Source organism: Rhinolophus sinicus, linkage group LG07 (genome assembly GCF_036562045.2).
Source record: "Rhinolophus sinicus isolate RSC01 linkage group LG07, ASM3656204v1, whole genome shotgun sequence".
Taxonomy (NCBI): domain Eukaryota; kingdom Metazoa; phylum Chordata; class Mammalia; order Chiroptera; family Rhinolophidae; genus Rhinolophus; species Rhinolophus sinicus.
The window spans coordinates 48819820-48833278 of NC_133757.1; the positions used below are offsets into that span (position 1 = coordinate 48819820).

The 13459-nt window shown below is 51.5% G+C and overlaps 1 protein-coding gene across 1 annotated transcript in view; it reads left to right on the plus strand.

Annotated features, from left to right (window-relative positions):
* Positions 1-13459, plus strand: part of SLC29A3 (solute carrier family 29 member 3) — a 42534-nt gene that overhangs the window by 26340 nt on the left and 2735 nt on the right. Inside the window, exons 4-5 of the mRNA XM_019745985.2 lie at positions 5215-5441; positions 9800-9962. Coding sequence (XP_019601544.2) covers positions 5215-5441; positions 9800-9962 — 390 coding nt within the window. The remainder of the gene's footprint in view (positions 1-5214; positions 5442-9799; positions 9963-13459) is intronic.

Genomic DNA, 13459 nt, shown 5'->3' on the forward strand with positions numbered 1-13459 from the left:
GGACGGGTTTGTCCAGCTGGGTTAGCCCAGGCTCCCATTAATGAGAGCTCCTGCCCCCTTTTAGATCTGGAGTCACTCTCTGAACCATAACAAGTGGGTGACTCCTGGTGCCCCCCTTGTTATATCATTTAGGGTGCACAGCAACCCAGGAAGGAGTTGACATTACCCATTTTCCAAGTGGACATCCGGAGATGTGCCCAAGACCACAGAGCCAATAAGGGGTGGCCTGAGCTGGCATCTTACCTGGCACTGCCTCCTGGCACTGTGGTTGGAGGTTCAGCAGGTTGGCAGCCAGTCTGGGACCGGGGTCAGCTGTGGCAGGGAAGGTCCAGTCAGGGACCTGGGAGAATAATCTTGAGTAGGAGTAATTAGCACTCCTGAGCATCCATATTCTTTAGAGGTGTTCTCGCTAATCCTTGCAACAGCCTAGAGCAGGAAACATTTCTTTGTTTTACAGGTGGGAAAACAGGCTCACAGAGGCCACATGGCCCATAAGAGGGTGAAGCCAGGATTGGAAATGGGACCCTTCTCCCCCACATCTGTGCTTGGCCCCCTGCCTCCTAGTTCCTCAGCGTTGCCGGCCCCTCCCTGCAGTCAGAGCCACACTGCAGACCTTCACTAAGCCCATCTCTACCCTGGCTTCTCACTGCTAGAAGGAAGGAGGTGGTTAGGAAGGTCTGGGTGTGTCTACAGTGGGGGCCATGGGTCACCTAGGCAGCACCCCCACCAGGTTGGGTGGTGAGCTGGCTCTAAGGGCTGAGCATTACAGGGCACCCTCCAGAAGGGGCCAGCCCACCCCAGGCCTGCCCTTGCCCTTTCCTGGCTCCAGGAGAGGAGCGAGAGCAATGTGAGACGTGCTCCCAGGCCTCCGTGGAAAGACGGTTTGGGGCTAAGCTCTTTTTATTTAATGTACGAAATTGAAATGTCTCCTTTTCTCGCCTCCTGGAGAACCCTGGCTTTCTCTGACTGGCTCATCCATAATCGCCAAGTGTTTTATTATGTTAAATCTGCGGCATCATAAATACTTATGAGGAGGATTTACATCTGGGAGACATATGAAGAAATCAGTCCCCTGGGGCCCTGAGCCTTCACAAGCAGGGAGAGTGGGGGGAGCTGGCAGCCTGGGCACAGCTGGCAGCCCTCTCCAAGAATCTCACATCAGTGTGACCTGCCCAGGGTACCGGGGCTGGAGCAGTCACCTTGGCCTTCCTCTGTCCCAGAGCAGAACCACCGACAGCAGGGCAGCACTTGTCTAGACTTGCCCTAAAATCCCCGCAGTGTCACCATTCCCTGCCTGGGGGTGGGAGAGGCAGAGTAAAGCCAGTGTGCCCCCAATAGTGCAGGTGGGGTGGGCTTGCATGTGTGCCTTTCCTAAAGCTTTATGAGCATTGAAAACAGCCCCAGGCGAGATGGGGGGGGCGTGGAGGACCCTCTCAGAGGAGAATGGGTGATGCAGCCTGCGATTTGCTGGTGAGGAGCAGACCTGTGCAGGTGAGGGGCCTTATGGGGGAGCAGAGACAGGTTGGGAACTGCATGGCTTTAGTAATGCGCGTGCCATTCACCTTCTCATCCCCTACTCTTCCCTTGTCTCCAGCTCTGGGGGCTGGGTAAGAAGCCCCCCACCTCTTTCCAAAGCAACCTTCCTGTTCAAGCAACTAATTACCTTGTGATGACAGGCCCAGGGGAGATGCTGCGAGGCTAGCAGCATTCCTGGGCTGGACTTTTTCAGCAGTGTCTGTGAGGAGGTGGTTAGAGGCAGAGGCCGTTCCCAAGGCTGGCTGGTCGCGCTGCCCGTGCTCACAGCTGTATCCTTGCCGTGCTGAGGGGGTGGAAGCAGAGTGGCTGGGAGGCTCAGTGCGAAAGCCACCGCTGCACTGCTGATCTCCTGGCCCGTCAACCTGTGCATCCAGCAGATGGTTACCGGGTGCCTACCAGGCCCTGTGCCAGCCCTGGGGACGCGAACTAGACAGGCCCTGTCCTTATATCTTGTGGGTCCTGTGCCTTCTTTCCCTAAGAACTGTTAAAACTTGGGGGCGTTTGTCCCCAGCCTCCTCTCCACTTGAATGTCTTCAGTTTTAAAGCCATCAGTTGGAAGGGTCCTGAATGTTATCTTGTCTCACTTCTTTTTCAAGATAAGGAACTGAGGCCCAGAAAGGTTGAATGTTTGCCCGAGGTCACACAGTGAGCTGGTGGCAGAGCGAGGCAGGGCCTGTCTCAGGCTCTGTGACCCTGCTGGCTCTTATTTTGGGGGCAGGTGGGGCAGCTCCAGCTTCTGGAAATGGGTGGGGGTGCAGTGTGGCAGGGCTGAGTGTGTAAGATAACCCTGAGCAGAGGTGAGGTCTGGCCACCAGTCTCCAGGGCACCCGGTGGGCACTTACATAGACAGCTGGGGACCTCAGGGGTCAGGGGCTCCATTGGCTGCCCACCAGCTTCTTCCCAGGCCTAGATCCCTGCAGACCCTGGGAAGGTGTGTCTTAGTGTGGGGTTCCCCAGAAACAGACACAGGAACAAGGATTCCAGTGTGAAGAGTTTGTTTGGGAGGTGAAAGCAGAGTAGGGCAGGGAGACCAGGGAAGGAAGGCAGCCAATAAAGAATGCTTTGTGAAGCTAGTACCCACAGAGGGTGACTGAGCTTGACCTGCCTGAGGAACTCTGGGGTCCACTGTGGAACATACACCCAAGAGGGCGGTAGCTGGGCTATTTATCTCCCCAGTCCCAGGCACTGGTGGAAGGTTGGTCTTAGGAGGTGTTAATTACCTGTCACTTGCAGCCTGACGCCTAGTAAAAGGGAGGGCACATTGGTAGGGCACCCACAGCTTGTAGGTCCCCAGCTCGAAACCCTGATGTGCCTTTTTGTGTTATTATAGTAGCACTCTCGGTAACAAACGATGGGGACACAAAAAGGATTTTCTCATTCTTTACCTGGATAGTGAAAGTAAGGTCTGCCTTCTGGCACTGCTGGGTCTAGGGGATTGCAAACGTCCAGAGAGCTCTTGAGCCCTCCCCTGGCCCTGCCTATGTCTGCTGGGCTTCATCCAGAAGGTGTCCTCTCCCCCATGCAGCTGGCCAGGTGGCAGCCCGCAGCCCAGACAGCCAGCAGCCCCGACAGACACAGCCAAGAGGGATCTTCTGTCTGCCTTTCAGTCCCAGGAAGGACTCACTGGCCCTGCCTGGCTCATGTGTGAATCCCGGACACAACCCAGTGGCTGGCATACTCTGGGATACTCTGATCGTTTACCCATCATTTGTGGCTGGCCAGACACCTCCCCAGGACAACTTGGCGTAGAAGAAGGCGTGTTCTTGTGGGGAGGGATGCTGGCAGACAAAGACTGCACGACCACTCCATGCCCCACCCTGGGCATCAAGTCCTGGCACTTACCCTGTCCTGGACAGGGCCCCCCAGGATGGGCTCCATTCTCTCCAGCCTCCTCTGCTCTCAGTCTCACCTGCAGCCAGAGGCCACGTGGGTTCCCTGGATGTGCCACGCTCTCTCTCACAGCCAGATACACCTTGTGCCCCAGCTCAGGTATCACCTCCAGAAAAAGCCTGTGCAACTTCTCAGGGTGGGTTTTGTGCCCCTTGGATGTCCCCAGATGTGCTGTGGCCCTTTTGATGAAGCGCTTTGCACACTAGAGCAAGATGCCTGCCCCATGTGTCTCCTGTGTCCCGGGCATCCAGAAAGCGCTTGACACACAGCAGTTGCCCAGTACATACTTGTGGAATGAACACAGCAGAGAGGATGCCTGTTAGCAGACAGCCATGGGTTGGGCTCAGCAGACCTGAGTTCTCATCCCGGCTCCCCACGGACTCACACCATGACCTTGAACCATCTCTTCACTTTCTTGGGCTTCCTTCTTCTTACAGAGCAGAGGCAGCACCTGCTTCCTTCAGCCAGAGCAGAAGGAAACTCAGATTAGCCCGGGGCCACAAAAGCACTTTGAGAAATATCCTTTCTTGCTTTTTATGCTTTTTATTCTCATCATTTCACCCTATTTATGTACATATACATTTTTCCTATCTTTCAAGTCTTTCTTTTTCTTATACCCCCCAAAAATTGTGTATAACTAACCTGGCTTTTCTCCCAGCTCCCACCCACTGGTTAACAAAAAAAATTAACTTCAAACCCAATCCAGTTAAAAGCTTAATCTAATCTGATGATTTAAACAGCCTCTTTTGATGATGTTCTCTCTCCTTGAAATAAAAATTCACTGTTTCTCAGGGAGCCAGGCTTCCCTGCTTCTCCCTGCAGAGCGGTGTCTGGGCAGGTTGGGGGCTGGGAGGGGCATAGAGTCTAGTGCTGGGGTGGGAGGTGGAGCTGGCCCTGGGCTACACGAGCTTGGCATCGGCTGCTGCCCATGACAGACAACACCATCCCAGGAGAATCCTGCCCTGGCCCTTGTCTAGACCACCTGTATTTCCTTCATTCCAGAGGAGGCACTAGAGTCATTCTGAGAGCACAGGCTGCAGCCAGACCTCCCGGGTTCGCGGCCGAGTGACCTTGAGCAAGTTGCTTAGCCTCTCTAACCTTGGTGTCCTTATCTGTACATGTGGGATAGGTCAGAATACCTATCAATAGAGCCGGTGTGTGAATTCAACAAGTCAGCATATAGGAAACGCATAGATGAGTACCTAGCACAAATTAAGTACTGAGTGTTTGCTATGCTGCTGCTGTTTTTCTTCTGTTCTCTTTCCTCGCCCCCCCCACCCCCACCTCCACTGCTAAATACTCCACTGGGGAAGGAAGCCCAGTGGTGGTTGCTCTGTTTAAACACTGGACAAAGCCAGCAGGAGCTCAGCCCTGTGGCAGGAGGAGGGGTGAGGGGGCTCTCCTCAAGAGCCCTCATGTTCTGTCCTTGAACCTCACAGCAAGACAAAGACCAACAGTGTCTGCTGACCATTTCCCCTGAGCGGACACTGTTCCCGGCACTACACCTTCTCCCCTCTGGAGAGCCTCACGGCCACTGCTCGGGCAGATCCCGTCTCCTCCCGGTCGTGCAGATACAGAAGCTGAAACCAGAGCGACTGAGTCACTCTTCCAAGGCCACACAACTAGTGAGCCAGGAAGGGCAGGACGCAGACCCAGGCCTCTTGACTGCAGAGTGGATAGTCCCACCCACGGAGCTCACCTGCCGCTTCCCTTAAGAGCGTTCAGCACCCCCAGCCCAACATGGACCCCCCCGGGGATCCCTAACCACTTCTGGCATCCTTGCCCTAGAGTTCCAGTTCATGTCCGTGTGCTGGCCTCGCTGAGTGTCATGCTGGCCATCTTCGTGGTGATGACCGTGCTGGTGAAGGTGGACACCTCATCCTGGACCCGTGGCTTCTTCGCTGTCACCATCACCTGCATGGCGATCCTCAGTGGCACCTCCATCGTCTTCAATAGCAGTGTCTTTGGCATGACCGGCTCCTTCCCTATGAGGAATTCCCAAGCGCTGATATCAGGTAGGAGCTGGGGTCCAGGCAGCCGGCCAGATCCATTCACTGGGGGCGTGTGAAGGAGCCAGAGGCGAGCCTGTGGCCGCCCTTCCAGGAAAGGAATGAAGTGTTACGTGTGTTTCCATTAGCTACCATTGTGTAACAAAGCACCCCAGAACTTAGAGCAGTAACAGTTATTTCTTTCTGCTCACAAACCTGCGATTTGGGCAGGAGTTCATGGAGACAGCTTTCCTCTGCTCCACACAGTGTCAACCGAGATAGCTCAATGGGGACCAGGGGATCTACTTTCTAGATGGCGTGCTTGCTGGCTGGCACGTTGGTGCTGGCTATTGGCTAGAAGTTCACCCAGGGCTGGGTCAGCCACTGGCTGGAAATGCAGCCAGGGTTCCTCTCCACCTGGACCCTACCATGGCCGTTGGGGTTTCCCCATGGCAGGGTGTCTGGGTTGCAAGAGCAAGGATCCCAAGAGACTCAGGTGGAAGTCTTCCTTTTATGACTTAGCCATTAGGGTCCCTTCCACCATAGCCACAAGCCCACATAGGGTTCAAGAGGAGAAAACACTGACCCACGTGTCTCAGTGGGAGAGTATGACAGTCCTACTGCAGGAAGGGCAGGTGGGAGGGGGGACAGAGTTACGGCCACTTTGGAAAACATTCTGGCTACCAGCAGCCTTTCCTGACACAGCATTCTTTTCTCTCCTTCCCCTTTTCTCCCCCTTTCCCTGCTCCTGTCCCCTTCCCTTCATTTTTCCTTTCCCTTACCGTTTTCCTCTTCTTTTTTCCTTCTTTCCTCCCTTTTGTCTTGTCTTCCTTTCTAATTTTATAGAAGACCAGCTGTGTGCCGGGAACACAAAGGTGAACGACACAGCCTCTCAGGAGCTGACAGCCTAGCAATTGCCTCCGCTACCCTGAACTTTGGCATTTTATGGGCGTGCTGAGGTGTGACTTGGGCCAGCCCCCTCAGCTGACATTTTGAATCTGAACCTAAGCCTGTTGTGTAGCCCTTAGCAGTTCTGTTTTTACCCAGATGTCCCAACAGGATAAAAAGGAGCTGGGTCCGTAAGACTCTGTGCTTTCCCAGGAGACCACCACCCTTTAAAGCAAGACCGCGGGCTCAGCTGCTCTGTTCGGCATCTCCGCACGTCCCTGTCCGGTATAGGAGTGCTGTGAGCATTTGCCCACTTGAGAAGAATTTCACAATGAATCTGCTGTGTGTGTGCCCATTCGTGCATAATGCCAGGTAGTGTGAGGCGGGGATGACAAATACCCTGACAAGAATATATTTCCACTCCCACGCCAGTGCCAGACATCGCTAATAGATCTATATCTTTCCTCCTGAGCCTCTAAATCCTTCTCAGCACAGCTCTAGAAGCAGTTACTGTCAGCAGATCCGAGTTCAGATGTGACCTCAACTCTGTCTGCCATTTTTGATAGAAGATTAGGCTTCTGTCTCTATCCTGGGTAACCCTTGGGCCTGAAATTAAAAAAAAAAAAAAAAAATGGAGCCCCCGCTAAGGTTTCTGTATACAATCGTATGCCCTAGCAATGCTCCAAGAAGGAAATGGCCACCAAATGCTGGCTCTCATCCCTTCTGTCACCCTGGTCTTAGAGAGAAGCTTTTTCCCCTCATCTCCCTCCATCCTGTTAGAGGCTATATTTTTCAATGTAACATCATTCAGCTTTGCTGGTTAACTCTTCAGGGACCAGTGCCCAAATACACCTTTTATGTTGGCAAAGGGCTAGTCAGGTTCATCTGGCCACCTGTGAATCTTCTAGGGAAGGGGACTCTCCCGTGAACTTGTGAAAAACTGTTGAAATCCAGTACTCACATGTCTATTAACTGCCCTCGGCCCTCAGCCACTGTTATCACTGCGTGAGGCCATGGGCACCCATCACCCTGGAAAGTCCGAGGTGTCCCACTCTCCCAGAGGCCCCCGTGCCACCTCCCCAGCCCCCGTTGTTTTCCATCCAGATCTGCCCATCTGTGAATTCTGCCTGTGTTGGCATCTGAGGAACAATTCATTCATTTTGTGCTGGTGTTTTTTTAAACCCCTCATTTGCATGTATTTCCATAACTGATGAGATAAAAGTAGGGAGTCATGAAGGATGAGCTCCCGGAGGCCTGGTTTGTTGTTGATGATAATATTGTAAATTCTCTACAAGTTGAGAAGAGAGAGGAAAATCAATAGGCAGTGATGTTAGAGCTCTTCCTCGAGGCAGCCGGAGAATGTCTTACCGAGTTTAACCCCAGTTCTTACAAAATGCCCAGGTGGGGATTACAGCTTCTCAGAAGTTGGCAGCCTCTTGGCAGGGTTTACCCTGTTGCTGCTGCTTTGATGTAGGAAGGACAGAAATAGCCAAGGACCTAACTGGGAATCTGAGAGGATTTATATGGCACATCTCTCTGCCAGGCACTGTTCTGAGCACTTTACACATAATAATCCTTTTAATCTTTGCAACAGCCCGAAGAGGTGAGTATTATTAACATCCCCATTTTACAGATGAGGAAACGGAGGCACAGAGAGGTTAAGTAACTTGCTGAAGGTCACACAGCCAGAATTGGTAGAGCCAGGATTGGATTCAGATGTTCTGGCTCTTGAGTCTGTGTTCTTAATCACTATGCTAACTTATATTTCTTTGCCTTCCCCTCAAATTCCAACCGCTGGCTAATAGAGCTCATATTGACAAGGCTGGGGAGAAAGGCTCATCCATCAGGGCCACGAGCCATTCGCTGCAGAGCCACAGAGCTATCGGGCAGAGTGGGGGTGACGCAGTGATGGCGGACATCATGGGGGATGAAGGCTGGAACCGTCCCTCTCCCACTTTTGCTCCGTGCATCAACGGGCAGAAAAGTGGTGCCTGCTCAGAGCTACCTAACAAAATAATGACAAAGCACTTCACGCCCACACGGAACAGTTTGCCACATGCTGTGTGCCGTCAGCCACTTCTTGCTTTCTTGAGAATTGCAATTCATTCATTCAGCCAATCAATCCAGCCTAGTCCCCAGACACCATCCTGATACTAATGGTTGTGTCTGTGTATTCAGCGCTTTTCCCACTCACTGTCCCACTTCCCCCTAACTATGGTCTCATGCGATGATAGGATGAGTATTAGCCCCATTTTCCAGGCAAATAAATGGAGGCAGAGAGGAGTAAATGATCTGCTCACACATACAACACATGTAACTGCTGACTCTGGGCTAGCACAAGTGGCTACCCATGGTTGGAAGGGTTCAACAGAAAAGCAAGACACGTCTCCTCTCCCAAAAGCAGCTGTGTGATTGTGGCAAAGAAGGGAACTGGCATTTGTTGAAAATTTGCTAACTGCTGGGCCCTTTCCGAACATCATCCCCATTTTACAGATGAGCAAACTATGGCTCCAATCAGTCACATTCGCCCCCAGGTCCCAGTGAGCAAGGGGCAGAGTCAAGGGTCAGACATACATCTGTTTGGTTCTTGGACCCCTGGATCCGTTTCTTTGTTAGGAGCAGTGAAAGGTGTGGTATCACATGGTCACATGTCAACAGAGAATATTCCCTGTAGTGAGGCAGTTACATGCATGTGAGTGTGTATGTGTGTAAGTGTGTGATAGCATATGTGTGTCAGTATATATGAGTGGGTGTGAGTGGGTATATGTGTGACTGACGTGTATGTGTGGATGTACATGTATGACAGTGTACGTGTGCATGTGATTGTGTGTATAGCGTATGTGTGTTTTGTGTGTGGGCATGTATGTGTGCGCGTGCACATGTGTGTTCACACGTGTATGCGACCACGGCTGCCATGAGGTATAAGGTAAGTGCTGTGAGCTCCTGGGTGGGTGGCACAGGGACTTTGTCACCGGTAAGGACTCTTCAGATCCGATAGCCTGGTTCGGAGGCAGCAGGAGAGCCTGTGCTAGGACATTCCTTTAGCCTCTTCCCTGGTTTGGTTGGTGGAGGGTTTGAGCCATGGACATGGGAGAGGAGGAACTCTCTGAGATGTCCCGCCCCTTGAATCTGAAATTTCTGACTCCACCAGCAGGACAATAGAGAGAGATGGAGGGTCAGGGGTGGGAGGTGAAATCAGGGATCAGGCAGAACATTGGCGGCCATTTGCCACCTCTGACAGCAGCCTCTTCAAAGCCCATCAGAGAGAACCTGGGCCCGGGACATGAAAACCGATACCCTCTTAGAGAGCTCACGGCAGCAGAACCCCTCCATGTTTGCCAAGGCTCCAGGACCCTGTGAGAACTGCAGCATTTTTCTCAGCAGGGAGAATTTTTGTCTTGGTTCTGTTAAACCCGAGCAGAGAGGGGGCGGGCCTGAGACACAGGGAAGATGGACCCACCCCTGACCTTTGCCGTGGTGTCCTGTTTTCTCCGCAGGAGGAGCCATGGGCGGCACCATCAGTGCTGTGGCCTCCCTGGTGGACCTGGTGTTGGCCAGTGACGTGACAGACAGTGCCCTGGCCTTCTTCCTGACTGCAGACGTCTTCCTCGGACTCTGTGTTGGGCTCTACCTGCTGCTGCCCCAGCTGGAGTACGCCAGGTGAGGCCCCCTCTCGGTTTATTCTTGTTTTATGTGTGGTTACCTCTTTATGTTATTTAGTGGCATTCTTCTGTCATCTAATTAGATGGTGTGTTTGTTTCCTTGTTTACTGCCCATCTCCCCACTGGAGTGTGAGCTCCCCGAGGGCAGAAATTATGTGGATTTTGTTCACTGCTGTATCCTGGTGCCTTAAACTGTGCCTGGTTCATAGTAGTTGCTCAATGCATCGGCCAAAGTTTTTTTGAGAGGTTGGCTTTGTGCTGGACCCCCAAGCAACTGGAGTCCGCAGATTTTCGGACAGGGAGGGCAGGTGGTGGTAGTGGGACCTGAGGGATATGAATAATGAATTAATAGCTCCATTCCCTGAGCACCTCCGCTGTGCTTACATTGTGCTCCAACTGCCTTCATGGATCTTTGCTCATTTAATGCTCACGACTGTTCCTCAGAGGTTGTAGCGCTGTGATTTGTCATGATTGTTACCACTCGCATATGAGGAAACCTGGCGCAGAGAGGTTGAGTGGCTTGCCTGGGTCCCACAGCAAGTCGGGATTCAAACCCAACTCGCAACCTGTTTTTTCAACCACGGTCTCTCGGGCCCTCTCCCCACCCTGTGGGACCTCTTTTCCTGCCTTTGTCTCTCTCTTGCTTTCTCTGTCTCATTTCTTTTTCTTTCTTGCTTCCTGTTACTCTTTTGAAAACAACACTTGACTTTTCCTTGCATTTTGTTCTCAATGTATTTTCATATCCATTATGCTATTGGATGTAAGAAAGGCAGGAGTTATGTTCTCCATTTTATAGGTGAAGAAACTGAGACGGAGAAGGCCAGGTGATTGGCCTGTGGTCCCACAGTGTGGGGGCCAGCAGAGCTGGGGAGGGGCGGGTCCTGGCTCCGCCCTTCTCCACAGGAACCCATTTGAGATGCTGGCACTGAGCTAAGCCACTCATGTATACATTGTTTTTGTTTGTTATCCATGACAACCGTGCACAGTTGTTACTGTATTTTCCCATTTTACAGATGAGGAAACTGAGGCTTTGGAGAGTTAACAGACATGCTCAGGTTGCCCACCTGGTGAGTTGCAGGCAGGGATTTGAATCCAGAGCTGTCCCCAGAGCTGCACCCTTTCCAGCACATCCCATTGCACCCCTGGCTTGTGACTGTGAGGGTCTATCCTCATGGGTCATTCCCCCTGGCACCTTGTCCCGGTGAGAGAGTCACCTTGCTAATCAGCAGAACCCCAATTCCACTGGGGCAGGTTACTTTCCCAGTTAGGGGATTGTTACACCTTCAGCCTCAGTGGCCTCAGGAGGATAAAAGGGGCCTGAGTGACTTGAAACTGTGGACCCCAGTATCCCAGGCAGCTACAGACCCATGAGCCTGCCCATCCCCTCCCCTGCCCCTTCAGGGCCACCATCAGAGATTGCCCAGTTGTGCTCCATGACAGTGTCCCTGTGAATCCCGGGTGGGTGGGGGGCTCTGGCTGGCTCACTGTCCCCCCAGCACCCCATACACTGCCTGGCTCCTTGTCACTGTTGATTAAGTTTTCTTGAGTCACTTAATGAACAGAAGGCAGGACGTTCCTGCCACTTCTTCTGCTGTCTCTCCGGGTCCTGTTTCAGAGTGCTTTGAATGGGTCTCTTTCCAGTGGGGTGGCCAGCCTTCTGTTTGCCTGGGATTGAAGGCGTTCCCAGGACAAAGGGCTTTCGGTGCTAAAACCAGGACAGTCACAGGCAAACCAGGACAGTTGGTCCCCCTGGATTCCAGTCTCACTTGAACAAACCAAAATCCTTCCCAGCTGAGCACGTGAGACAGAGAACCCCCAGAGCTATGCTGTCTGTGGAAGCTTCTATTTCTTTGCTGATTAATACTTCGGTGAAGACTTGGGTTTATAGAAACTCAGCTGAGCATGGAGCTTTAGAGAGAGCTGTGCTCTTGGGGCTGCTCTGACTAAATCTTACCTAAAAGGGAACCCACAGGTGCTGCACCAGGATGGCTGGGCTGGGCTGCCCTGTTCCCCCTGGGGGAACTGAGCCTCGTGCACTGTTGGAAGCTGGTAACCATAGTAGGGTGAGATGAGACAGTGAGACTTGGAAGAACTTGTGAGGAAGAGCTTTGGCCAGAGGAACTTGGTGGGGAGCTTCCTGAGAGCAGACTTAAGGCAAGGACTTGACACTGAGAGAGGGGGAAGTAAGAATATTTGTTTCTTTAAATAGCGATTGTGAAACAAGACAGGGTTCAAGGCCGAAGCACCCTGCTCAGCCTCACATGGAAATATGATTCTGGGGAGGAATCTTCCCACCACCCCGCTGGTTATCTGTAGGCTTTTAGGATGGGAGGTCTGGCAGGGATCTCAAAAGCTCATGGTTGCAGAACCCTTCCATTTACAGAGGAGGAAACTGAGGCCAAAAGGAGGGCATACTTGGCCTAAGGTCACACGGAGAGGCAGAAGCAGGACTGAAACCAGAACCCAGCCATTACCAAGCTCCTGTTCTCTTACGCTCAGCCCACACCAAGCCTTCTATTTGAGGTATCTTACTACAGTTAGCCCATGTCTCCTGGTTTTCAGATACCCAAGGCCCAGAGAGGTTGAATGACTCAGGCAGGGTCACACAGCAAGGCATAGTGACCCAAGCCTTTTCTACCTTGGTCAGAGTAGCAAAAATTGAAAAGATTGATAATATTCCATATTGAGAATATGGAGGGAAAGACGCTTACAGGCTTATCAGTTCTTTCAATAATTATGTTTTGAAGGGCTACTCTATGCCTGGAGATTTAACTGGAAACAGCCAAATGTGGTTCTTGCCCCAGGGAGCTGTCTTCTATTAAAGGAGACAGATGATCAACCAGTAAACTTAACACAATGATTGTAAATTGTGGTCAGTTTTTTTTTTCTTTTTTCTTTTTTTTATTAGTTTCAGGTATACAAAACAATGTAATAGTTAGACATTTATCATTTTATCATTTATATCCCTCACAAAGTGATAACCCCTCTCTCCCCATCTACTACCCCTCTGACATCGCACACAGCCATTACATTTCCACTGTCTCTATTCCTAATGCTGTACTCCGCTTCTTGTAACTATATATATATATAAAATTGCAGTTGACATTCATTATTGTTCAGCTTCCGCTTCAGGTGTACAGTGCAGTGATCAGGCATCTACATCATCCCTGAGGTGGTCTCCCTAATGGGACAAGTGTCCATCAAATATCCTACAAAATCTTTACATTATTGATTACATTCCCCAAATTGACTTTCATATCCCCATGGCCATCTTGTGGTTACCGACTGTGCTTTCTAATCCCCTCACCTTCTCCCTTATCCCCACCCCCTCCCATCTAGCAACCCTCAGTTTTTCCTCTATGTCTCTGAGGCTGTTTGTGATTAGTTCATTCATTTATTCTATTCTTTAGATTCCACATATAAGTGAGATCATGTGGTATTTGTCTTTCTCTGTCTAACTTATTTCACTTAGCATAATGTTCTCTAGGTCCATCC